Below are 27,634 nucleotides of genomic sequence, written 5' to 3' on the forward strand. Positions count from 1 at the left end.
GGAGGGAGGGAGGGAGGGAGGGAGGGAGGGAGGGAAGGAGGGAGGGAGGGAGGAAGATGAAAAGTATTTCAATGATGAAATACTTTTACTCTCGGGACACAAGGTAATTTTTTGATATTTAGAAGGGGAAAAAAGATGATACATGCATAGAAAATGAGTTAAAGGATCAATTAAATATCAGGCTAGGCCAAGTCTGAGAAACTTTCCCCCCATGAATTAATGTATTCCGGTGTCCTGAACATTGCAGCCGGCCTTGAGTGAGTTCCATCCGTGACCCATGGAACAGACAGTGGCGTGGTGGGAGCCACAGGCAAAGTGAACTGTGAGGTCAGGACAATGGCCACTCTGTCACGTGTGACAACATGTAGACCGGAAGGCCAAATCAGCTCAGCGCTCACTAGGAACCACCTTCCTGAGGCTGCGCCTCAGAGGCCAGATTTCCCAAGGCACAAAGCAAGGTGAGGAAAGCCACAGCATTGCTGTCGGCTAGCAAAGGTGTATTCGGATGTAATGGCTGGCTGGCTGGCCTGACAAGAAGTTGCTGTCAGACAAAGTCAGTGCACAGGGTAGGAGGTGGTGTGTGTGTGTGTGTGTGTGTGTGTGTGTGTGTGTGTGAGAGAGAGAGAGAGAGAGAGAGAGAGAGAGAGAGACAGAGAGAGCTTCACAAATGTGCATAGGAGCAGAAGGAGCTCACAAGAGGAAGGTCTAGACTAAACATGGGGTCCTGGGACACTAATTGTCTCTACCACACTGATGGATTTTAGTTTCTCCTTCTCTAATGGAGATCAAACCTGATACATTTTTAAATTACTTGTGCTTCAAAAATTTTAATTTGGCACAGCAGGTGATATTCAAAGTACAAGGATCCTGTTGGCAGACCTCAGAACTAAAAGAAAGCAATAGTGGTTAGTCTGTCCACAGTGGCTTACAAAATACAACTTACCTCTTGGGCCAGCCCCCCTAAGCTGTCCAGCAGCGTTGTGGTGGCTTCAGCCAGATGCTGGGTCGGGAGAGGAGATGTGGAGTTTAGTTTTGTCTAGGGAGAGAGGGGAAAAAAACCTTAGTGTCTGGGCTCAAATACAGGCTTGAAATCTCTACATAGAAAATAAACAAATAAAAACATTCCCAATGAAGATTAAATTTAAGAAACAAGAAACCAACTTCTAGCCAAAATAAAGAGTACTGGACAATCACTCTAACGGCATGCCTGTGTGGCTATGTTTTTTCAGATAAAGATTTCTTTTTCATGATGGTTGTAGGAGTACAAATTCAAGGCTAGTGAATAGAAAACATAAACAAATCTTATGTGGTACACATAGGTAGGTACAGGCGTGTGTGTGTGTGTGTGTGTGTGTGTGTGTGTGTGTGTATGTGTGTCCATGCATGTGTGTGCATGTATGTTCAATAAAATTCTGACCAGAAAGTCCCAACTCTATCTACAGTTCTACAAAATACATGTGTATAGGCATGGCCTTAGAAAAGAGTCTGTGATGGTTCACAATCAATCAATCAATAAAGTAAGTTAAGTAGATAAGAAAAGATAAAATTTAATGATAATCAAAGCAAGAGAACAATTCTCCTTTTGTTCTATTGAGTCAGCAGATTTTCACAGTTTTTTTTAAACCCTGGAGATGTAACACAGAACACTGCCTTTGTGTCTAGTGTTAGTTATCACCCTGTATTTACTAATTAACATATTTAGTTGTTATGATACATAACCTAGCTGCACAGTAAACAAGAGAAAATAACTAATTAGACCCAAAGGACAGATAAATTAAAATAGAGAGTCTAAGAGGGGGGCTGGACCAAAACCCCCACAGGCTCTGTAACCAGAATTACTGTAGAAGGAATTTCAACCTCAGTTCCACGATTAGGAAGGATGAGGAAGAAAATCTCCCAGGGGGAAAGGCAGCTTTTCTTAGTGTTTTCACGGGTTCTGTTTTGTTTCATTTAATAGTGTATGGAACACCTTGAGAATTTTAGAGCGTTTTGGCAGCATTTATCATGTCAAAAATTGCTGTGAGATTGTAACAGACAGTGCTAAACATGGACAGGGCTACACAAGGAGCAGCCTCAGAAATGTTCTTCTATCTGCATTCTTGAACGTGTTCTTTAAAGTGAGTTCCAAATGCAGAATGCTCAGTTATGGACATCACGATCTCTGGCTGGCACAGTCCTGCATGCTCATTTCTAAGAACATCTGCCTATGAAAGAGCTGCTGGACACATGGGTCCTCCCGGGAAAGCCTGTGAGTAACAGTCCCGACCCCGAGCTCCCACACTCACAGTCCTCCAAGGGACCTCTGGCCCACCCATCAATACTATACTCAGGGACGCCTGTGCTATGACCCACAGATTGTGGCAAGGCTATTCCTTCCAGAGGGAATAGGTGAGCAGGAGCAGCAGGCTACTCTGCTTTCAAGTTCTCTCTCCCAGTTCACTTCATAACTGAAGATGGATCAGTACAGTCAAAGCTAAGCCTGTGATTTCCCTCAGTCAGGGAAATGCTCACAAACGGAGAGGGTCCAATCAGAAGGGGCAGGAGGTAAACTGGTTTTGTGTTAAGCATGGCCCACCGCTATTAACTTTGAATTAATTTATGATTTGAGATTATAAAGCAAAAATAAATGAGGACAAAACAAAATTCCCAGAATCACCTTACAGGCATTTCTAAAATCTGAAAGGTAGATGGATTCATTTCTTTTATGAAGCCTGCAGTACCAAAGGCAAGACCCTCACCATGCCTCCATGACCTCAGCTGTTCTGCTGCAGAGCAGAAATGCTTGGTGCATCACAGAGTTTCATAAATACTGGACTGCAAGACGCCTACGCAGTGCTTTGAGCAGAGCCTGTCACCCGGTAAGCTTCAGGAGCAAAAGGCCTTCCCATCCCACCTCTTCCTTTCCTTAAAAGTAGCTTCCCAGTGCTCGGGACAATTATCCTGCCTCGTGCCTTGCCCTGTGCCAAGGTCTATAAGACACCAAGTGCCTGAGGTAGTCTACCCTTTACAATATGGTGAGCCGTCAGTCCTCGGCAGCTTCTCCATCGGAATAAAGCTGCATCTTCCTAAGTAGTGACTGTCCTTCAATCTGGTTTTTAATTTAGACAGTTTAAAATAAGCTTATTCTCTTTGTTTTTCCATAATTCAGAAACCAAACCTCGCACCTGCCTGCTTAACCCTTGAGTGTAACTAGCCTTACATGCAAACACAAGAATCTAGTGACCTCTATCATGAGTATTGGAGCTTTGCTAAGCAATGTCTTATGAGATGATTTGACTGTCAATGGTCAAAAGTCTAAGATTGTTGGCTTAATTGAGGTATTTGGAGTCTCAGACCCTTATTGGCTAAACCATCCATATGTACGGTAGGGTCAGGGTCGCCATGAAGATCTTTTTCATGTCAGTAAAAACAACTCAGGGCTGGTGAGATGAATAAGGTGCTTCCTGCCATGTGTATGTGACCCGATCTGACCACCAGGACCTCTATGGTGGAAGGAAAGAACTGATGCCCACAAAGTGACCTCTGACCTCCACACATGTGCCACAGCACGGGAGTACCACACACAAACAAATGAGATGTAATTTAAAAATAACTTGTAAACAGATGTTCGGTATACTTTAACAATATCAGTGACCTGCAGTTAATGACACAGACTGACGTAAAGTTAAGATTCATGAGCACAATTCAAATTCAGCATCAGTCTCCAGCTTGGATTATGGAGATATTTTTTGTTCCAGGCCTCATTGCATTTTGGGGGGAGGGGCTTGGATCTTAAAGGATCCAGAGATGCCGCTGGTGGCATCCAGAATGAAATGCTTTAAACTGACAGTCAAAAGGTAAGCCGTTCAAAACTACTCCTGGCTCGGTTAGATAGTCATGTTTTCCATCTCACCTAATTATTTACAAATAAATTCCTGGTAGATTAAAGAGCTGAAAGAAATATGAAAGTTTAAAACAAATTGGAGAGAATATTAGAAAATATATTTATGAACTTGAGCTCAGGAAGTATAAAACAAAAAGTGGATTCAACCGAAAATGAGAAAGTGGTTGTATATTTTAAATGTAAAAACGGTGTATCAAATGAAACCATAAATGACAAAGACTAGAATAATGGAATTTTTTACATCTTTAGTATAAAATGGAATGTAAGCTAGCACTCAGTGGAAACCAGTTATACGTGCATCGACATTGATTAATCTCCAAAAACGTGGAGCTTCCTGAGACAGACCAGGGGCAGCTCAGCACACACATGTGAACCCATGCAACCCGTACCAAGGGCTGCTGTTGACGGTATTTAAATATATATGGTATAATGTTTACAATCTGAAGTCAAAGTAGCTGAGGGAGGACAGTGGCCCACCGGTGTGGTTTCTGTCATTCGGCCTTTCTTTATACACATTTGAAATGTTTTTCAATTTTCTCTTTAACGCAATACAACTGTGATAAAGGGGGAAGGGTGGCTGAGTGGGTGTGAAGGAGAGAATGCATATCAGGTCTTAAAGGCAGCTCATGCCTTTGAAGATTGCTGGGATCTTACTGGAAACAGAGATGTTGTCAAGCGGGGGTGGCGCATGCCTTTAATCCCAGCACTTGCGAGGCAGAGGCAGGCGGATTTCTGAGTTCGAGGCTAGTCTGGTCTACAGAGTGAGAGTTCCAGGACAGCCAGAGCAATACAGAGAAACCTTGTCTTGAAAAAAGCAACAACAAAACAACAACAACAACAACAACAACAGAGATGTTGTGGGTGGTGTCATAACTCAGGAATAACATAAGCCGTGAAACTTGAACACAGAATGCAACCACACTGGCCACTCACTGTGGCTTCCTGCTCACACCTCCTCCGCGAAGGCAGAACTTGCCACAGCCCTGCTCCACAAAGCTCTACCGAGGCACTTAACATGGCTCGGAATTCCTGTTTTTCTCCTGACAGAAAACATTCTCTTGACTATGAATTTGAATTAAGTCCCTATTGTCCACAGGAAGAAAGGTATTTTTTCCTGCATGGAGTAAAGAAAGGAGTATAGAGGAAAAAAAAATACTTAGTTAAGGACTGTACTTTCTGTATTTAGCTCGACAGGAATCCGTGCATTGTCTGATATATTTAGATCATAACGAAGTCCTGTGATATCATAGAATACAAATTCTTACCTTATTACTCAAAGGCTTCCACCCATTTTCTGTAACATGTGTACATTATATAAAAGCCCCCCCAAATGACAAAGGCTATTCTGTCCCCATCCTCTCAGAGTGTAGAAGGTGACTTCATCGCAGAGATCACTTGGCTTTCACTTCTGAACTCAATTAGGGCCTTGCACATTTGTTAGCATACCCCTGTAGATGTTTCCAGAAGTAAACGCATAAAGGGAGGGAGACACATCTCAGAGGGAAGAAATGAGCCAGTATGATCCTGCCACAAAAGCTATGCAAATCCCTGAAGTGCTCTGACTTACAGTCCTCAAGTCACAAACCACTGGAAGCTGCCACGGCTGCCCTCCGTCTACAAATGACGTTCAGTGCTCTGACATGAATCACACGTGTCTGCCTGTGACAGACTCTGTCCCCGGCATCACATCTCATCCCTGCCCCTTCTGTCAGTGTCCCCTGTCAGTCCACGTAACCCACCTGGTTCCCCGAAACATGTGTTCCCTGGTACATGGCTGACTTCTCTTTAAAGTTGTGCGTTGTAGCCGTGGTCTATAAGCCCAACATTCGGGCCTGAAACATGAGGGTGACAAGATGAAGGCTGACCTGGACTCTCTAGAAAGATGCTGTCCTAAGAACAACAAAACCACCTTCCCCTAAATGACTACCCAAAGCAGGAATATCTCTAACTCCCCACTTACATCCCCTAGATGAAGGATTAATAAACTTTAAACCTGAGGCTGGAGCGGTAATGCAGAGCGCTCACTGCTCATCCAGAGGACCCCATGCTGGGTTTGGGTCCTAGGACCTACATGGCAACTCACAACCACATGTAACACCAGTCCCAGGGGACTCAATGCCCTTTTCTGGCCTCTGTAACACCAAACATGCACTCAGTACACATGAAGACATAAAGGCAAAATGCCCATACACACAAAATAAAATAAAATAAAATAAAATAAAAAATTTGAAAAAAAAATTCAGCTTTAAACTGAAAACAAGTCGGCTATGTACCATGGGCAAGGATTATCTTAGCCAGTCAGTCTCTAATACTTCCATGACATTTCCAGTCATCCCACTCGGAATGTGCCCAACCTAGTACAGTCTAATATTTCCATGACAACAAAGCTTTCCTTTGAGGGACATTTTAGTATTTTTATTAAAACAGGAAATGATTGACCTCATGTCCAAAGAAGGTATTAACATATTAAAAATAACTTCACAAGCTAAATATTAAGTTTTGTATTAAATGTGTTAAAATGTTCCATGTTTATGGTGCTTCTAAATACAGTTCAATACACTTGTTAGCATAATTTAGGGGAAAACATGCCTTTACCTTAAAAAGCACAGCACTTCTCCGGAGCAAATGTCGTATAATTAAGGCACACATGTTTGGGCAAACAGAGTTGAGCAGTCATACTGGCAAAATACTATTATATTCACCAATTTAGCCCTCAGCTTGCACAGATGAGACCACAGTCTGAGAGCAAAGCCTCACAGCGTGTCGCTGCACCAAATACCAAATGATAAGGGCCTCGGTTGCTTGGAGACAAAGGCACACCGTGCAAACAGCTAGACAGTAAAGCCAAATGAAGTTCATGAAATCTAATACTTTCCACAAATGTTTGAGTCTTGCAGGCAAAAGGAAAGGAAAAGTAAAATCTCTTCCCTACAAAAACCTACATAAAAATTCTCCTCTACAAAAACCTACATAAATGCTGTAAGCCAAGGTCAACACAGAAGACATGCTGAAGCACTGAGGCCTTAAAAATCATAAGCAGGGCTGAGGAGATGGCTCAGTGGTTAAAGTCCTCATGACAGAAGCATGAAAACCAGAGTTCAAATCCCAGAACTCACACAAATATCAGGTAGGCATGGCAGCCTACCTGTAACCCCAGCCTTGGAAGGGAGAGACGAGGGGCGAAGGGCCCCCTAAAACAAGCTGTCTAATGAGATGTGTCATACCAACATACCCTTCTTCACTGAATAAAGTGTGAAAGAATGATTCCCAGCATCTATTTCTAATCTCCATTAACACATATACACTGTATCCACCTACATACAAACATGCATGTACACACACACACACACACTGCAAACGGGAATAAGGTCACCAAACAGAAGATATCATGTCCCATGTGTCCCCTGAGTCTTTGTCTACTGAAATTAAGAACAAGTCCAGATCTTCAAGATAAAGCAGCCCTCCTCACACATTACTCATTTGCACCCTGGAAAGCAGACAGCCCAGCTGTGAGGTCACTGCTCTTCCAGAACCCCAGGCACTCTAATATAAGAACCAAGTTCTGCCCTGGTAGGAACACATAGCATGAATCACAAGACATTTGAAGGGTTCTTCGCTCCATTGAAACAGAATTCTCCCTTTGAGGCAGACAGAATTCTTAGAGGTCAAGATGACCTAACCACAGTCATGTGAGCAATATCCAAGGTATTGTTGACATGAGATAAATCTGTGCTCCAACCTCAAGAATCAGACACCATTCCCACATTACTGAGAGGATAGTGAGCTGGGGGCAGAGCCCTAATCTATCTAGAGCAAGCCTCACTTCCCCTCAGAACCTAGAAAGAAATCCTTAAATATACTGCCTTGGTCTTTTATTTTTTCCTTCAATTTATTTATTTAGTTATTTATTCACTTTATATCTCGATCACTGCCCCTCCCTCACATACCCCCTCCTCCCATCTCCTCTTCTCATCTCCTCCGAGGTCTCCCTGGGTATCCCCTGACCCTGGCATAGCAAGTCTCTGCAGCGCTAGGTGCATCCTCTCCCACTGAGGCCAGACTAGGCAGGGGAACAGAATCCACAGACAGCCTTTAAAGTTGGTCTTTAGAGCCCACTAGAATGAAAACTCCACAGGCATCTGCCTTGCCCATGAGTGAACTTCTGAGGCTAAACCAAGTACAATGTAGAGAGCAGACATCCAGTAAATAGTTGGGATTTGTAGGATGGATGTTTCAAAAAGAGATGCTCCACCTCCCCCACTGTTCTCATGTACTCTGTGCATGAGAACCCTGGATAGGTACTGTTTATCATGCAACAGAATCACTCTCAGAGCATGGGCGAGAGAAAAGCAGAGAGCTCCAGAGGGATCAATAAAAGCCTACGGCACTTAGAGAGCATTTCAAAGAAATAACGAAAGATACTCCCCAATCCAAAGGTAGTCGTGGCAGATGAAGTACTCCTAATGATGGTCTCACACTAATCTCCGGAATCTATGAATACATCAACAGTGGGGCAAACATGCTTTTTAGAGGTAATTTGGTACATGGACCTCAAAATAAGGAGACCATCTTGAGTTATTTGGATGGGCATTAATGACCTCAGCCATTAAAAGCACAGAACTTTCTCTGCCTGCTTATAGTGGCAAAAGTCAGAGATTTAAACCAGTCCGGGTGCTCAACAGAGATGTGTGTAAAAAGAATGAGGGACGCAAAATTGCCTCTGAAAGCAAAGACCCATGGCCCTGGCTGAAGCCAAGAGAGGGACTTCAGGCCTACAAAATGAAGGAACTGAACTCAGCCAAAATCCCAAACGAGCTCAAAGGCATATGTATATGTATATATACATATATACATATATACATATATACATATATATATGTCTTCAGAATCACAAACAAACAAACCCAAACGTTCGAACACCGAACACCTTGATTTCAGCCTAGATGCACGCCTCGCAAGGTATCCAGACTCCTAAGTTTCAGGACTCTTGAGTAGCTAATAATTGCATTTCATGTTAAACTCCTGTGCAAAAGCAAAAGAAAAAAAAAACCAAAGCACCTCAATATCAAGAACCCTGACTACTGAAGCAAACAGCTGGCTCTGGCCAACTAACTCTTCTCCTCCTTATTGTGGCCTTTTCCTACAGTGCAAGGGGAAGTGGAGCCTACAGTGGGGGGGCAGACAAACATCCTCACATAGACTTCCGTCATGTTCTCTCTCTGGGAAAGATGCAGAAAGGACCCAGAGAATAGTTCAGAGAAGGCAAAGGAAAGATTACCTGCTCCACGTAGCGTGGATAGCCAAATCCACCCTGCTGAGTGGTGACATAACCCAAGTTGTTGCCAGTGGCCCAAAGCTCCCTGTAAGGGTTATATCTTAACAATACTCTATGAGCACTTGAGATTATCAGCATGGCCATGACCTCTGCTATATTTATCCTAGAGACAGGGTTCCATAAATCAATCTGACCTTGTATTTGCTGGAAAGCCACTTTTTTGAGAATCTCAACCAAGTAATGTTCCTTGAACAATTCTGACGTACAGCACTGTTCAGCAAGTGAGTTAGTCTGGAGGTTGGTGTGTAGTTGGTGAGTTTTGTTTGGGGTTTATGGCCATATGTGGACCAAAAAAAAATATCATTATGCAATGACATATTCTCCAGGATTGCTTTGTTTATTCTGCTTCTCATTCTTAACACTGAGCTACAAAAGGAAACATCTGCCCTACCAACAACTGTTTTCAGCATGCAATTCATATTACTCATATCAATTAAGTGATCAGCTTCCATTTGTTAAGCAACTAGTACACATCAACCTCTTGATATATCTATATAGAAATATTTAGAACAAATAATCATAATAAACTATATTATGTCCAAATAAAATAAAAGGAAACAGAACCTTGTAGAGTCTAAGATATTTTTTCCAAAGTCAATGATATCTATAAAAAGCTGAATCAATATTTGAGCCCAGATCTCACTGACCTCAAATCAGGTCTTGAACTCTGTCATGCTGCCCCATGTTATCCAAATGCCATTACCCTAACCACCTGGAGGAAACCCAGGGGAAAGTCACAATATTTTCAGCTGAAAAAAAATGGGGAAATTCTCACACTCAAAATTATAACAATATAAAGGGAAAATATTTCAAACCATGTTTCTTATGATGAGTCATATTTGGTACAGAAATGGCGTATTAACAGAACAGTCTTCTGCCATGACACTGGGTCATCATCTGGCTGTTGTCCTCAAAATCCTTGTTGCAATTAACTGTCCATTGGCAAGATTAAGAGCGCAGAACACACACACACACACACATACACACACACACTGACCATCACAAATTAAAATTTCAAAGAAGTAGTAAGAGAAAAAGTGTGCTTATTATAAGCCAAGCATCAGTCCCAGTATTCCGATTAAAGCACTGCTTAATTCAGTAACATCACAGAATGTCTGAAAGACATTCCATCCCAGTGGCAGCTTCCAAAACATTTTCACACAGCACAATCCTGATCACCCACTATCATCTTCTTCAAGAGCCCTCGTGGTTTGATATTATGAGAGACAGTTCCCAGCAGAGGCAAAGGGGCAGAAACAGAATTCCACTCTCTACACCCAGGAGACGGACAGGGGTACACTGAATTGATTAATACTTGTTCATGGACCTACTAATCTACAAGGCCATAACAGCACAGGATGACACGTGGCTGACAGGTCTGAAGGTATATTTCCATGCTGTTGGAAACTGTCCCAAAGGGGAGGAATTTCAAGCCGAAATCTGAGCTGTTAATGGACAGACGATGATGAGGGTCATGGTGGCATTCTATTTTGAAAGCAGTTCAGATAGTCTGTGGGAGGAGGGTCTTACTGGGCTGTAAACACTACAGGTGTTCAACGAGTAAAGGGAAATGGAATTGAACAAATGGGCTCCAGAATCAATTACTGTCTCCTCTTCTTAAATAATTCATATTTCCTAAAATTGAAGGACAAGGGTTTACCTGTGAATCTTACAGTGAAGTAAAACAGCCCGCAAGCACTATTTCACACCACACCTTCTACACCATTTGTAATGACCCTGACCCTGTGTGTGTCACAAAATGTCAACAGTCTGCATAGATCTGCAGCGGTACATTTATCCGACTATGTGGTGCTGTTGCTCAGAGCACTACAAATGTCTCCAAAAAAGAAACACATCTCACTTGAAATTACAGCGAAAAAGGCAATAACCAATGGACTCACAGTCCACCGAAGCAAGCACTGGGTACTTTAAAAAACCTTTAACAGAATTAACTATCTTAGGAGTAAGAAAACATTGAGGCGGGCACATAAGTTGGCACACATGCACTCCACAGAAGCACCTAGAAGAAACTCATCATTTTGCTGCAACCTATTTTTCATACAACAGCTGCAGAGTTGAGACACGTGCAAGAACTTCTTTATGGTCAGAGAGTCTACTCTGAGATGTTTCTAAAACCTACATGATCTAGGCTCAGAATGCTGATGGAAATCGACCATCTTAGGACCCCATAGGAATGCATGGCTCCCTGTGCTGAAAGCCAGCTTCACGGAGTTCAACATGATTACAGCATCATCTTGGTATAATGAAGAACACATGTCTTCAGACAACCTATTGAAACAACAGCTCTCCCTGATACACAGAAAAGCAGAGTGCTGGGTACTGCAGGATGCTGCTACTAGAGTCATTTTGACAAAGATCTCAGAAAATTCACAGCTATATTGTAGAATTTCTGAAACTGACCCTGATGATCAATATACCAAGGCTAACTTGCATTCCTCAGTTATTGGGTTTTTTGTGAGTATATCTTTCTAATACATTTCTGTCATTGTATGAGCTAATTATTTTTATGTGGTCTTACCCAAGCCCAATGTTTTACTGCCTAACACAATCTCCTTCTTCTACTGGTTTTAAAAACACTAATAAGTAGCCATCTCCCCATTAATCATTTCAAGACTTTTTCTTAAATCTGGCATGGGAGGAATCTCTTCAAATGGACTCTTCCTCAGAAATATATTTTTAAAAAAAAAATGAAAGGTGGGTCCTCTCTATTTGAAACCAGCACCAGAGACATTGGGGTTGGCCTCAGCCACACCCAGAACATTCTTCTCCAAGTCACCCTTGGGAAATGGACTGAAATGTGAAAGAACACCCAGAGTATGACTGGGCTTAATTATATCACCAAGTTCCAGCCAGCCCCAAGTTTCTACAAAAACAAGACATGTTGTTCAAGGAAAGTGTACACATTCTAAAAGCTTCAGGACTTGAAGTGCCTTCCGGTGCATGCCCACTCACCACAATTGGCTTCAGGATGTCCATGTTATAGCGCAGCACTCGCTCTGCTGCGTCTAGCTTCTCCCTAGGTAGGGCGCAGAGGGCAGAAGCTTCCGCATCACCGAGCCGAATGATTTCTTCTAATTTTGATCCATTACACAGACCGGCCAAATGTAACTGGTAGCCTTGCAAAAATACCTGGAAGGGTTGCATGTAAACAGAGACAAGAAAAAAGAAATTATCGGGATGGAAAGCTGGGTCCCAGATGCTTTGGGGGGAATGTAATATCAATAGAGTTCGGCAGAGCTGAAGCCAAGCACATTGCAGTCTCCCCATGAGGGAAAGGCCCTTGGAATGAACCAGACAGTCAGCCATGGTCCAACACTGCAGGCTAACTCAATCCATCCCACTCTCTCGTCCCTCTGGCACAGGGAAATCCCTAACACAAGTCTTTTCCTCAACGTGACTGGAACACATGACTCAGCTAATGAAAACCCAGAGTATAAATCCCTGGACCCATTAGAGGAAGGTTATGCTAACTATTCTGGAATGTATTGACATTGGACACTGAAATTAGGCTGCTTCATGAAAACATACTGTGACTCTGTAGGTATAGATACTTGACATATGCATAAAGCTCTGCTTAAGGAACATCAGAATTGGGAATACTTTGTTTTACTTGCCCCCAAGAAGAATATGGAAAAGCGGGCGGCTACCAACTCATCCATAAAGCACTTCTACGCCATCCTTACCCACTCTTCATAGGAGACCCACCCAGAAACCTCTCTTTGACCATACACTCCTACCTAGCTATCCTTCCTAGGTTTAAATAAACAATACTTTTTCATACCTGAGGGTCAGTGTCCAGCAGAGAGAAATCTCTGTAATCATAAGGGGCTGCCTGTGTTTATGAGGGCTCCTACTTGTATCTGTAGCCTTAGAACAGTATTTGTTGAATGGATGGATTATTACAGTATCACCAACCCCTCTCTAGGCTTAACTGAACACAGTCCACTCTGGTCACAGAGCAACCCTGTAGAGCAACGCAAGTGACGAAAGCCTTTCAGCACTCACGCAGTTTCATAAACACTGACGAGAATCTGCCCCGCCATGTCGTCCACCTGATCATCAGCATCTGCCAGGCACTCAAGCACGCTCCAAGCTACTCCTCCCTTAAGTCCTTGTTACCGTGCTGTGGTGAAGAACCCCCAAGACACTGAAACTCTAATCACCATGCAAAGACCTTCCCAGGATGCTTTTCAGTTTAAATCGAGGGCATGAAACAGATATGAAATTGGCGCGGGGGGAGGGGGGAATGGAAATTATGCTAAACGCAATGATTTCAAAAGTCTGCTGCCTCTGGCCCACCTCCCAACCACACAATTGGTAAACACGAGGCATATTTTCCCAGTTTCATAAGAGCATGCAGTAAGCACATTTTTTTTTCTAACTTGGAAAATTCCCAGCCATGTGAAGCAAAGAGCTCCGTGAGCACAAGCCTTCCCACGGCTTCTGCTTACTGTAAAGTCAAGGCAGGATAGAGCCAGAAGGCCATGTGTGCGGTCAAGCCTCCTTTCTGCCAGAGAATAAAGCTTTGGGGACAAAAACCAAAAATGTATAGCCATGCACTCTGCCCAGGAGTGGTATAAAAATAAATGGTGCCAGCCAAGTTCTCTAGGACCCTAAGATGCAAAGCTTACGTGCACACTAATATTACACTTAAAAATTGAACAAAGTCTTTTCCTGCAGCTTCCCCAACTTAAAAAAAAAAACAGTATTTTGTTTAATCTTTTGTGATAGATTCCAGTTTAAGAATCCACACCTCTGGGTCTTATTTCAGAACAACATAAAAAAAAAAAAAAAGAGCTTAATTTACCTTAACATAAAATATAACCCCTATAAGAGGAAGAAGTCATTACAATGCCAAAGGACAGACACAGAAATCAACTTCCCTTTCAGCATACTGGTCCTGATGCTGGGTCACACATCCCACTCACTGGAGGGTTTTTGTCTATGGCAACCAGACCCTCGAGTAAAATGAAATGAAACTAAACTTCTGAGGCCTGACCATTTCCTTCACAGCTTTTTCCTACACAGCGGGGTCTTCTTTCTTTCCAGGGTCTCCAACAGGGTAATAGTGAGGACCCCACTGATTGAGCTGAAGGTAGTAGCTTACCTTCTGGAGACCGACATCCGCCTGCAACAGACTGTCCACAGTAGGCCTTGGAAGGGACAAATTGTGCTGTAGGAATCCGGAGAATGTTTCATTGTCCACCAGGAAATCCTGGAGCTTCAAATCTATCGGAAAAAATTGTGTTTTGTTTACAGTTAATAACTCAAAAAAAAAAAAAAAAGAAAGAAAGAAAAAGAAAGAAAAGACTCAACCGCTATGGGGCAGGTAGAGAATAGAATATTGATTGCTTCATTTTAAACGGATGGGTGACCACAGGCTTCTGGCTAACATACACCGAGAAGTGAGTTTGGGGAGCTCTGTCTCACTGGGAAAGACATGAAAAGATTGCTTTCTGATGACATGTTGAGCCACACTCAGTGTGGGCTCCCACAGTCCAACAGCACAGTGGTGTCGTGACACACATGGTCTTTCCTTGTTTCCAATTGAAAAACCAACCCTTTTAAATGATCTCATCCATCCTACCTGAGGTTTGTGACATGAGCCCTGCTGCTCCTGGCTCCTCGTGTAGTTACAACTGAAAATACTGAGAGCCTTATTTCCACAAGCCACAGGCGCTAATCTCCCAGAGCAGCAGGCAACGGCTCTCTAACATTTCTGTGGACCACAATCCCTTGCTGGGTTGCTTCAACCAGATGGCTGGACAGCAGCCTCAGAGCGTCTGTTCAGGTAGTGATGGCTGCAGCAGCTGCATGCCTAACAAGCTCCCAGGTGGTGCTGATGCTGCCAGCCTGGGACCACACTTGCAAGAATCAGAGGGGAGACCTATGAGTGTATCCAGGAGGTCAAACAAACATGGTTTCTTCTTGATTTCAGAACAAAACACGGGATACAGAACTGTGAAGTCCAGCTCCTCCAACCACTGAGAAAAATATGTAAACGTATGTTTGAAAACCCTCCCTTTACTAAATGCAGTGCCTGCTAAAGGCTCTCACGCTGACTCCCATCAAACAAGAAGCTCTCTGAATACATCGAGAAAAGGCTTCAGTCCAATGGCATGAGACAGAAACAGCGCCGGCCAAGAACTCAGAACGTTAGTCTCTGGCTGGAGGCTATATATGACAGTACCACTTGAAGAGTTCTCAGCACCTTTCTGAGCCTTGGGCCCCACCACCAGCAAAGCAAGAGGATTCTGAGCAGCTGCTGAGTGGGAGCCTGCTACTCTGAAACACCATTCCCCTGCCTTATTTTGTTGGTTATCTCATCTTTCTTCTCTCTTACCCCTTTAAACTTCTAATAACCAAAAATCTTTTTTTGAAATTAAAACAAGCCAAAGACACCTCTCCCAAAATAAAGAAATAAATAACAAATAAAAAAATAAACGAAAACCGAGCTCATCTGTGACCAAATGGCTGGCCACTAGAGGGCAAACTTTACAAACTCAAATCAATTACCGGGAGAGGGGTTCCACTGTAAACAAGACTGCAGTGTGCACAAATGAAACAGTTTTTCCTAGGATCTAAAAGGGTCTCCCTTCGTGGAGACAAACAGCCCAAGCAGATTCTCAATAGATACGAATGATCCAGGCATCTTTAGCATTGAGAGAACTTCAGTAGTTTTGAATGGAGCAAATAAAAAGTGATTCTCCCCAACTCCTCTGTAGTTTGATCCTAGGGTTCCTCATAATATCCCAAAGTTGATCTGAGGCCTGTCAATGTCCCTCCTTGAAATCAGCACTCAGCGCACTGTCACCTGCCTGGTGTTTCCATTGTACAGGACCCCATACTGGTTGGTACCACTGAACTCAATTCTTTAGTTGCCATGCCCACAGAACACGTAAGACTCACTTAGGAGGCACACAATAACTCGTCTCTGGGTGTCTATCCCTTCAGATTAGAACCAGGGGTTCTGAGGTAGAGTACCCACAAAATCTTCATTTTAATAAGCAACCTCCACATGTCCAATACAGCAGGTCTGGGAGCCATATATTATGAAATGTTATTTTACTTAAATATAGCCTGCATTCAACTCTACTTATAAAAATAGAGAATGTGTCTTTTGTCTTAGTGTTCCAAATACCTAGGGCAAAGCCTGGCACAGAATTACTGCTCGGGCAATGACACCTGACTACACCTGACTAAATGCTAGATGAGATGGTCAGAAAGATGACAGAAGGATCTTTCCGATTAGTGGGGCCGGGAAGAGACCAAGGATGTCAAGACTATCTATCCCTAAGCTACAGCCCAGGAGTAAATAAGAACCCTGATCACTACGGTGTCTTTTCAAAGACAACAATATCTACAGCATCCTAACATTCCCATGGTAGGGATGGGGAGAAGGAAGAAAGGCAGAGAGGCTTCAGCTGAAGCTTAAGGTAAAAAGGCAGGCATGCTTATAAGTAAGTTATGTATGTGCTGTGTATAGGAATATATATATATATATATGGATACACACACACACACACATATATATGTATATGTATGTATTGATGTGTATATATGTATGTATATATGTATGTACATATATGTGCATATGTATATATATCTCAAAAGGAGAGCTGGGGAATAGATCATTCAATAGAGCACCTTTTCAGCATGTGTAATGCCCTGTAAAACAAACAAACACACACACACACACACACACACACACACCCCTCATACCAGGAATCCAAATTCTGGACTCTGTATCCATGTATTACAAGTTTATTTGACCTACTTAAACTTCCATGGTCTTACCTGTAAAATGAGGGTGAAAGATATCTCTGTGAGCCCTTGATAGAACAGAATAAACCTATGACCTAATACTTGGATCAACTAATTGAACACAAATTCCTCCTAAGCAAAGCCAGAGCAGTACACAACATCCTACTTAGGAACTTCAGAACAGCTCCTTCCTTCGGGGCAGCAGCAGTGTGGGAGGTTGACCCAGGCTGCACTCTGAATGGGCCTAGGTCACCCAGCAACACTCTGGAGACCAGCAAATGTACTTAGCATGTTTATACGATGCTCCTGTTATGTCAACAGACTCCGCAGATAAAAACAGCTGGATGTGATCAAAAACCAACTGCCTGTGCCCTGGATGGGACACAGAAACCAAAGAAGCTGGTTAAAGAGGCGACAGCCCTTGGCACTGCATGAGCATGGTGTGGCAAACGCTGGGTGGGGACAATGTAGGGGAGGCCAAAGATCCTTGGCTACAAACAACTTACAGTTTGGTCACCTGGATACACACACTGTATCTTCTGCTGTCCTATCACTGCTGACAGCTGCAACTCATACACACACAGGAAGGTAAAACTGTGTGATAAGATGGTTCTCAACTTTGGATGCTGCTAAGCCCACTTGGGAAATTTAAAAAGTCCCAAAGCCCAAGCCACACCCCAGAACAATGAACCAGAGCTGCTAAGGGCAGGAATTGGGTCTTGGGAATTAAAAAAGAAAAAAGAACTCCAACCAAGTGTGATGTGGATATGGTGGTGCATACCTGTAATCTGCAGAGGCAGGAGACTGCAAATTAGAGGCCAGCTTGTGCTACACAGGGAGATCAAGACTCAAAACAAAATCATACAGGCAAAAAGAAGTTTGAGACCATAAAACCCAAAATGTAATACTGTATCTTGCTATAAACTAGCTGTGTGGCCATAAGATGCCACTATACCTTAAAGTCCTGGGGATGAGAGATGTGTTCATAAACTTGAGCAATGAGCAGCTAGCTAGGGACAAGTGCTTATTACATGGCAATATATTAATTGTCACTAAAATGGCCATTTTATTGCATTATATAGAAATGTGCAGGCAAAAAATGAGAACAAGGGGTTCTTCCCTCAAGGGGTTTTCTTGGTTATCATGAAGAGACAAACCAAGTACAGAAAGCAGAAGAAAGGATAAGAAAGCCAGAGGAAGACAGAAGCAGTTAGAAGAGGATGAAATTTATCTGCAAGAACATCATGAGGGAAATCAGACTCCAGAAAAGACTACAAATCAACCCCACCTAGTATTTAGTGGGATGAAGACAATCCCTCTCATGATGGAAGGCACCCAGAAATCCTGTACTCATGGGGCTATATACATAATAATTCTCAACATATGGCCATGAGCAAAGAAATAGGACAAATTCCGCAAAACCCCAGATTTGAAGTATAGGAGGGGAAAGAGGGAAGAGGAAAAGGAAGTGATACAAAGAAAAACCACAGTGGCTTTGTCCTTGCCTGCCCCTGTCTTCAGTATGCAGCTATCTGTAGGAGTGTACAAACAATGAACCAAGCCAGATAACTGATACAGCTGTTAAACTTGGATGAAGATACTGGATGGACAGATGGATGGATGGATGGATGGATGGATGGATGGATGGATGGATGGATGGGTGGATGGATGGATAGATGGATGGATGGATGGATGGATGGATAGATGATAGATGGATGGATAGATGGATGGATAGATGATAGATGGATACAAATACATGAATGTAAAATGAGCTAATGCGACCTGAGAAATGACCAATTTTGAAGAGGTAAATTCATCTGGCAGTGGTAAGGGGAAAGACCAATCAGGACATGAATGTGAAACAGACTGGGTCAAGATGGCTATGGTGTCCCTAAGCCTACTTGGTTTCATCAGCCCAAGTGAAGAGAAGCATCTGGTGAACAGCAGCCGGAAGCATAGCAGGAATAAGGTAGAGGAAAGCTGAGTTAATTAAATGATGACACAGAGATTGACACAGTGGTCCACACTCGTAATCTCAGCTATTCGGGAAGCTGAAACAGGAGGATCACAAAGCCAAGGTCTTCTTGGTCCACAATAAGAGGTCAAGGCAAGCCTGGGTAACTTAGTGAGAGAAAGGCTGTGGGTGTGTCTCAGTGGTTTGAGCATTTACCCACTAGGCATGAAGCTCTGAGTTCCATTCCCAGTACCAGAAAGAAATTAGTAAACAAACAAACCCAAAGGAAATGACAAGAGCATCCACCTTTCTGCACTGACTGAGAGCCTTAGGTGAGAACTGTACATGCTAGCCAGGGGGCTAGTGCTGTGCTGAGTGACATGCTCAATACAGAACTTCTAACCTGATCCTATTGAGAGACAGCTTCCCTCATCAGCTGAGCTTCTGTGTTCAAAATAGATAAGAAGAGAGATGCTAAGAACACTGAGATGCCAAATTCGTGGCCCCATAAGATGTGTCTGTCCGTGGACATGTGTGAACACACATATTTGTGTGTGGATTATGTATTTGCCTGGGTAAGATAAAACTATTTTTGCTTTTATATTTCCATCTGCTACAAGGTGAAGGAAACGTCAAAGCTCACTCAAGTGCCTATTCAGAACTTCATGGAAAAATGATTAAAGGTCAGGCCTAATAGCACAGGTCTGTTATATTCCAGCTATCTGGGGCTCTGAGGCAGGAGGATTACAGTACAAAGCCAGTTGCAGCAACTTAACAACTCGTCTCACCAAAAAATGGGGTTGGGGAGACAGGTGGGGACATTGCTCAAGGGTAGAGTATTTTTTCTAACATGTAGAAGCGCCGGATTCAATCCTCAGTACTGCAAAAGAAGGGAGAGAGAGGAAAAAGGAATATGGAGACATAGGGAAAAGAAAAAATAAATAAACCTAACATTTTATAGAATTTTATATGAAAGGATCATATCTTCTGGCAACTGTGAGAATAGAGCGGTAACAGACAAGTCATTCTAGGTAAGACAGAGAATGCTTCGTGGGAAAGACAGTCACTCAAGTAAACACTAACCAAATGAGTTGACGTGGACCTGGGTTTTATTATCTGTGGATTGTGTGGTTGGGGAAAATGTTCTCTGTAAAACTCTTTTCCGTGTTTCTGAGAGGAACACAGGGCCCAATTGATCCAACACCAGAGACTCCTATCAGAAAGGCTGAACTCAAAGACTTCCCATCTGTGTAACTGTGAACTTCATTTGGCTCCTTTGTTCTCTCTTGACCTCAGTTTCTCAGACTTCTAGGGCTAACAAGAAGATGTAGCAAGGACAGCACCTGCCACCAAACCTGGCACCCCAACCCCATGAGACCCACATGGGATGACTTCCACAAATTGTCCTGTCCCTTCACACCCCTCCCACAAAATAAAGTGTAATAATGTTTTTAAAAGAAAATGGGAATAGTAACACTGATAAGTTGATGTAGAAAGCACTGATCAAGAAAGTGAACGAGAGAGCGGAGCTAGGAAGATGGCTCACTCAATAAAACACCTACTGCGCAAGTGCAAGGACCTGAGTTCCCACCCCCAACATCAATGTCAAAAGTCATGAATCAAGGAACATGCCCGCAGTGCTAGTGAGGCGGACGGAGGCGGACAAAGGCTCGAGGCTTGCTGGCCAGTTGGTGTATCCAAATCAGTGAGCCGCATGTTCAGTGAGAGACCCTAAATTCAATACTGATGCCTGCCCTCTAAAATGAGTACACATACACACTCGCTCACTGAAGATCAAGAGCTGACCAGCTGGAAGTATTTACATGAGAAGGTGTGGTCACAGTCAGAATGTGAACATCAGGGAAGACAGAAAGCTGTCTTCAATGAAAGGCCAAAGGAGTTCTCTCATTGCTGAACCAAAGAATCTGATCTGCCCAACCCAGCTTCCTGATTGGCCTGAGAGGCAGCCACGCCTGCCAGGTCCCTGGAGCTTTGGGCACAGTGAAGCAGGGCAAAGGGGAGGAGAAAGAGAAAACAAAATAAAAGGCTGGCGTCTAAAAGGAGCAAACAGATGAGATGCATCTGTGGGCTGGGACAGAGTGAGACACAATCCTGGGTTTCTTGCTATTCATCTGGGTCAAGCCTCTACAGTTAAGCTAAGGAAACACACCACATGCAGATAGAGGCTAAAGAGAAGCCTTAACTCTGGGGGGTGGGTCTTCCTGGCCAAGAAGGGTTCATTCCCTGCTTTCTCTCCCACCTGCCTGCTGGAACCCAGGAGAGGAAGAGGAGGAAGAGAAGGAGGGAGAGGGGGAGGAAGAGAGGGAAGAAGAGGGGGAGGGAGAACAGGAGGAGGGGGAGAAGAGGAAGAGGAGGGGGAGGAAGAGGAGTGGGAGAAGGGGGAGGAGGGGAAGAGGAGGGAGACAGAGAAACAACAGAGGAAGGCAGCGGAGGAAAGCCCTGGCAGCCGCAGGGGTTACTCCCGGTCAGTGCCCTCTCCAAGCCCCAGCTTAAGTTTCAAGTTCTCTGCAGTCTTGTGCTCTATACAAAAGGAACCGCAGCCATCAGCAGCCTGAGAAGTGGGTGGAGGAGACAAACGGAAAAAGGAGAAGTAGAGAAAAGAAGCCCTGCCAGCAGCCCTGGCCTGCACGCCCTGCAGAAATGGACCCCCTGGGTGGTGGCAGGGTGGGGCAGAGGTGGGGGAGAGGGGTGTGTAGAGGTCTCCTAGCCCTGGTTCAGTCAAATGAGCCAAGGCTTGGGGGTGGGGGGTGGGGGCTGGATGACAGTCTTGTTTTCATGGAAGCACTTTTCAAAAAGATTGAAGACACACACACACACACCACACACACACACAAGCATACACACAGAGATAGATAAACAAACAATATAAATCTGTTTTTAAAGACCTTGAGGGGTGAGCTCATTCTTCTGTCTCTTCTACCAGATTAGAGTCAAAGCTCTTCCCCTCCAGGGCAGGTTAGCCCACAACAGGTATCGATGCTGCAAGCTCTGACCTTGGATGTCCCAGCTCCTTAGAATCAATTTCTATCGGGTAAAATTACTAAGTCTTGGGAATTTTCTTATGGAAGCTAGAATGGATTAAACAAATAAGCATGCCTTCCTATCAAGAAGGAAGTAGGAGAGGCTGCTAGAAGCCCCTGGGATGGGAACTGGGGTCATCTAGCAAGAGTCTGAATGGTAAGGAGGAGCCAGTGAAGGCTGTGGCTCTCCCTGGCCAGCAGGTGGGGACACATGCAGGCTGGCTGAGACAGCTGGAGTCAAATGAGAGGGAATACTGAGGTGCTAACCCTGCGTTCTGAACCTAAGGAGAAACAAGAATCAGGAAGCCAATAGGAAAAGCAAGAAGGCAGCTGATAAACAAAAGACCCACACACACACACACACACACACACACTTTGTAGAGAACCTTTTGTGAATACTGCAGGGGTGCAAAGCACAGAGAGGAAGCTCTGAGGTACAAGGAGAAATGAAGGAAAGGACAAAAATAGAAAGAGACTAGTTAGACACAGGAAAAACTGAATCCAAGCGAAGGTGTCCTGAGGGGAGGTGAGAGTTTAAGCCACCCAGTTCTAAGCTATGACTCTGTCTCTGACTGACTGAGACCAGACACAGCAAGATGAAGGACTAAAATCAGTTCCTGGGAACTTGGGAAAACCCAGGGAGCAGGAGCTGGTGAAAGAGTTCAGGAAAAAAATGAGGGGGGTGGGGGGGGCGGGATCCCTAGAGCATGCTGGGTAACTGTTAGCCAAACAGCTGAGTAGAGACCCCTGTCAGCAACTCAATTTCTGGTGTCCTGAGTAAGAGGGGGGAGGGGCAGAGAGAGAGACAGAGATAGAAACAGAGACACGGAGCCGCAGAGACAAACAGAGACACAGAGGCAGACAACCAGGGAACAGGAGAAGGAAAGGAAGACGAACGTGAAAGTAAGGTACCGAGGTGGGACTCTTCCCAGGCATCCTGTCCACATCTCCTTATTTCTTCTGATGTCTAAAATTAATAATCTTAGCAGGACGTGGTGGCACTTTGAGGCAGGAAATGCGACTCATATTTACAAAGCCTCAGACACATTACACAGATCAATTTCCACAATCTCTAAAGCCAGCTTCCGAGAAAGGTATGGCTGTTATCCACATTTTTCCAAACCGGGAAAGAGATCGGAAGGGAGCAGCTGACTCAAGGTCACAAAACAAACCTGAGGCAGATGTTGACCCACCAAACTCTAGGTCTTTCCACTCCATCAGCATACTAAGTGAATTGTGTTACTCCCTAAGATCAAAAGCTGGTGATGTCAACCCTGCTTCCCCACCCTGAAGGGAGGCACGTGGGCAAATAGTGAGGTGGAAAGTTGTGGAACTTCAAGTCACACAGACATGGACCCAAGTCACAACTCCATAGCACTGAACAATGAATACAACCTTCTCAGACTCAAGTCTTCTCATCAATAAAATGAGGATAGTAACTGATCTGCTAATGCTGCTTCAAAGGACCAAATTCAGCAGTCTACTAAAAATATAAAATTCCACTCAGAAACACAAGCGCACCAATGTTCACCGACGCTCTCTTCATAACAGCTAAGTTAGAGAAGCGACCTAGGTGTCCAACAACAGAGAAAGGGGTGGAATAGTTTTCAGCCACAGAGAACAAAGCTAGTGGCTTTTTTGAGATAAAACACAGTCAGAGATAATCCTACTAATCAAATTAAGTTAGTCTCGGAAAGACAGAAATTCTACGATTTTCTCCCACTTGTGGGTCCTAGGTTTTACATAAATACATAGAACAGAAAGCAGAAGCAAACTGTCTAGGAAAACAGAAGGAATAATGCCGGAGAAGGTTTGAGCAAAAGGAGAGGAGACGGTAGGAGAGGAACATCTTCAACATGTAGAACATACCTATGTAAGTATGGCCTTACATGACACAGAACCAAACCTATAATGCATACATACCTATGTTGAGTATATATGACATGGGACCAAACATGAAATACTTATTTATATGAATACACCCTTATATGACACAGACCAAACATATAGAGCACACATATGTAACAACATCCTTATATGACATGAAACGATGTGCACTGAATATATACTATTGGGGGAATATCTTTTAATGTAAAATGTCATCGTTACCCTGCCTAACCTTGTCTGCAGAGTCTGAACACTGTCTTTTGGTACTTGTGTGCCACTGAGGTGGGTGGGCTTGAAGCACAAAGCTTTCAAGGAGAACCAAACTCTACGCCCAAGCTGCTCTCTGCCACCCACAGGGTAAACGAATCTCATAGAGGAAAGGCAGGAGACATGTGACACTGTTGTCTGATGGTCACAAATCAAGCTTTTTGAAAAGCAACCTGATATTACAGTGTAGCATGGCTTTCTGTAATTGAATGCAATTGTGTTTTCCATGCTTGTCTGGGTAAAGTTGACCTTTGGTTTGATTTAGCTCAAGCAATATTTCATCAGTACACTGGAGCTCTGAGTCCCCTGACTACTGCTCTGCTGAAGCCAGGCCTCTGCCCTGGATGGCAACCAACAGCCCAGGCTCTGGGGCACAGCCTGGCTTTGACAGGTCTGGGGAAATACTCATGGAGGTAGAAAGGTTTCAAACAATAAAACCCTAAAATCTCAAGCGAAAACTTTTGACAAGCACACACAGGACATGAATTACAATCACCCAAAGATTTTACAGGCTTTCAATTTTGATGACGCGCTGACACGAGTCATCAGATGTCACAATAAGATGACACATGGGTGTCAGGTACGAGGACAGAAGACCAGACGTTCCTGGCTGTCAACCCAACTGAAGCAACTGCCCCAATGAAACAAAGGGCAGAATTTCAGGCAAAAAGGAGAAGTAGCTGTGAGTCTCGAGATGGTCTTTAAAGATAGGCCTGGGGGGGAAGCCCCCTGGCCCCTGCTACATAGGAAGCCTGGACATGAAGCCTGGAAGGGAAGGGAAGCTGTCAGACTCTCATCCTTCCTCATCCCAGACTGTCTGTATGTGCGCGGGGACCTCGCAGGTGTCAAGGGCAGCTCTCTCTAGGACGTAACAGCGACAAAGTATGAAAGACTGAAAGTCTAGTCTTGCCATCTGTTGTCAACTGTGGGTTCTCAGGCCAGGTACTTTACCTCTCTGAATTTCATGTGCACAAAGAGAAATGCCTACCTCCTATAACTGTGCAAACATGGCGAAGGAAGGAAGAGATCTGACACTGACTGGGTATGAGGTGGGTATGGGAAGGCCTTGTTCCTATTGGCTCGTTGCATTGCTGTCCCATCCCTGAGGAGGTGCTAGTATTATCACCTCTTGAGGAAAGTGAAGCAAAGGAGTGTTACATGGTTAGGCATGGGGACAACTGATCAACTACAGAAGCAGGACTCAAACCCAGCCATTCTGACTGTCCAGTTCAGGGGATATTTAAAAGTTGTTCATTGTTCATCAACACCTGTTCTCGAATCCCTGCCTCAGCCAAGTTCCTTCCTATTCACAACCGCCCTGCCTCCTGGAGCTCATGTCTTTGTGACTTGCCAAGATTACTGCAGAATCAAAGACCCAACAGGCAGGCAAAACGGCACGGTCATTTTTCCTCATTGAAAACCCGCACGACTTGCAGGTGGAAACTCTCAGGTACCCGGGTCCGAGTCACAATGCAAAGGCCAAACACAACCAGCTTTGTATTTTGAATATGTGACAATGGCAGCCACACCACTGCCTCAACATGACAACTGGCTAAAGAGACAGAGACAAGCAGACGCATGCCCAGCACCGCCCTGGATCTCCTCCAGTCTCAGCCTCAACAGCCTGTGGACCAATCCAGTCCAGGGCCCAAGATTCACCCTGGTTCTTCAGGAGCTTCAGGGCTTCTGCATCCTGGAGAGAAAACATCTGAAAAGCCACTGAAGCAGAGATGGGGCAGGGGGAGGGGCTGTGAACCGTCACCGCAGTCTGCACTGGTAGAAGCCAAAGAGGACATAGGCAGCAGCAGACAACACCGCGCGGTGGACAGTGCCCGACGTGAAAGCGCACAGCTGTCATGGAGAGTGCCACCCCCATGGGCTGTGGAGCTCATGCACACACGGGGACAGCTCCAAGGCCTTCCCTCAGGTGCCCCAGCTGCCTTTCCTTACCCAAACACAAAGGACCAGAAAACAGTCTTCTGTGTCCCCAAAGAACCTTCTGGACTTCCGTACCTAAAGCATCCCAGTGCGGATGTCACTTGGGACAGAGCCAGACACCTAGAGAGCTAAGAGCTAGGAGCCAGGCTCTCCTAGGCTCCCAGGCATACAAGAGACCAGCTATCTGGCATCCAGCCACACCACAGAACCGATAGCCCTAGCCACACCGCTCGGGTCATGCCACAGCTGTAAAGAATGCAGAACTTCTACAGGACCCACACAAACCAAACAGAAGGCTTGTCCCTAGATCAGCATTAAGTAATGGTGAGCCTCCAGGAGCCCCTGGGGGACTCACTGGACAAAGGCTTAGCTAATTGTTAAGATGTGGGATGTGTGTGTGTGTGTGTGTGTGTGTATCTGTCTGTCTGTCTGTCTGTGGGGTGTGTGTGTCTGTCTGTCTGTGGGGTGTGTGTGAGAGAGAGAGAGACAAAGACAGAGACAGAGACAGAGACAGAGAGACAGAGAGAGAGAAGGGGGTGAAGGAAGGGGAAAGGGAGAGGAAGAGGGCAGAGGAGAAGGAGAGGGAGAGAATGTCTTAGACTGTGAGGATGTTCCACCCTGGAGAAGCCAGAATCCTCAGCCCCAGTATAAACCAGCACTTCCCAACTTCACGCCCAGTAGAAAGCCCTGAAGACACAGCATCTTGCACCCACGGTGGATGGGACAATGAGCAGACACTGGAGAAGGCAGATCCCGAGCAGACAAGCTCAGCAGGGAGCAGCCCCGAGCATGCTCACCGCTCATCGCTCATCGCTAAGAAGCAGTGAGGGCAGAGCCAACAGCAAAGGCCAGTCACCATGTTCTCCGGCTGTGGGCGGCAAGCCACTGAGAAGGACAAGCCACTGAGAAGGACTGCTTTGAGGATCCTCCTCTCCCTGTCCCTGGAGAAAAGGCCAGAGTCACCAACACCTGGGCCCCGAGAAGCAGAGGGATGTGCTAAGCCGAAAGACAGGGACAGAGAGGAGGCTGTGGAGGTGGGCGTGGCCCTCCCTAGTGGACAGGAACACCCAACACACACACACACACACACACACAGCCCTCATGCCAGGAATTCATGCAGTGCTTGCTGTCTTTAAGAACAATTGTTTAAAAAAGAACCTAACCTTTTCAGATTTTAAAAAGACATACCGGTGAGTAAACGCAACTCAGGGGCCCTCAAAGAGGGCCAGAGAGGGACTATCGATCGACCTTTGCAGAACATGTTATTCCTCTGAACTCAGGTTAGCATATCCAGTGAAATTGCGGGAGGTAAGTTTTGTGAAGGAGACTTGAGACTGACTTAGTGTGAATTTGGAGCCTTTAGGGCCTGGTCTACACAGGGAAGTGCTTCTGCAGTGACCTGCACTTGCTCTGCTGCTGCCCAGAGCTTTCACTTGACAATATTACCTGAGGAGAAAGGGCAGGTATTAGACTTGCCTTCACTGCATTCTCTAAAGATGCTCTCAGGGTTACCACACACAACTACCATGCTGCTGCTCAGAGCA

General features: G+C 44.6%; 1 protein-coding gene across 2 annotated transcripts in view; it reads right to left on the minus strand.

Moving 5' to 3' along the window:
* Abca1 (ATP binding cassette subfamily A member 1) overlaps positions 1-27,634 on the minus strand; it is a 123,147-nt gene that overhangs the window by 57,415 nt on the left and 38,098 nt on the right. For both annotated transcript variants that reach the window (XM_052176495.1, XM_052176496.1), the window contains exons 6-8: positions 14,347-14,468; positions 12,192-12,368; positions 944-1,036 (exon numbers count right to left, since the gene is read on the minus strand). In XM_052176495.1, coding sequence (XP_052032455.1) covers positions 944-1,036; positions 12,192-12,368; positions 14,347-14,468 — 392 coding nt within the window. The remainder of the gene's footprint in view (positions 1-943; positions 1,037-12,191; positions 12,369-14,346; positions 14,469-27,634) is intronic.

The sequence above is a fragment of the Apodemus sylvaticus genome, chromosome 3 (assembly GCF_947179515.1).
Source record: "Apodemus sylvaticus chromosome 3, mApoSyl1.1, whole genome shotgun sequence".
Lineage (NCBI taxonomy): Eukaryota > Metazoa > Chordata > Mammalia > Rodentia > Muridae > Apodemus > Apodemus sylvaticus.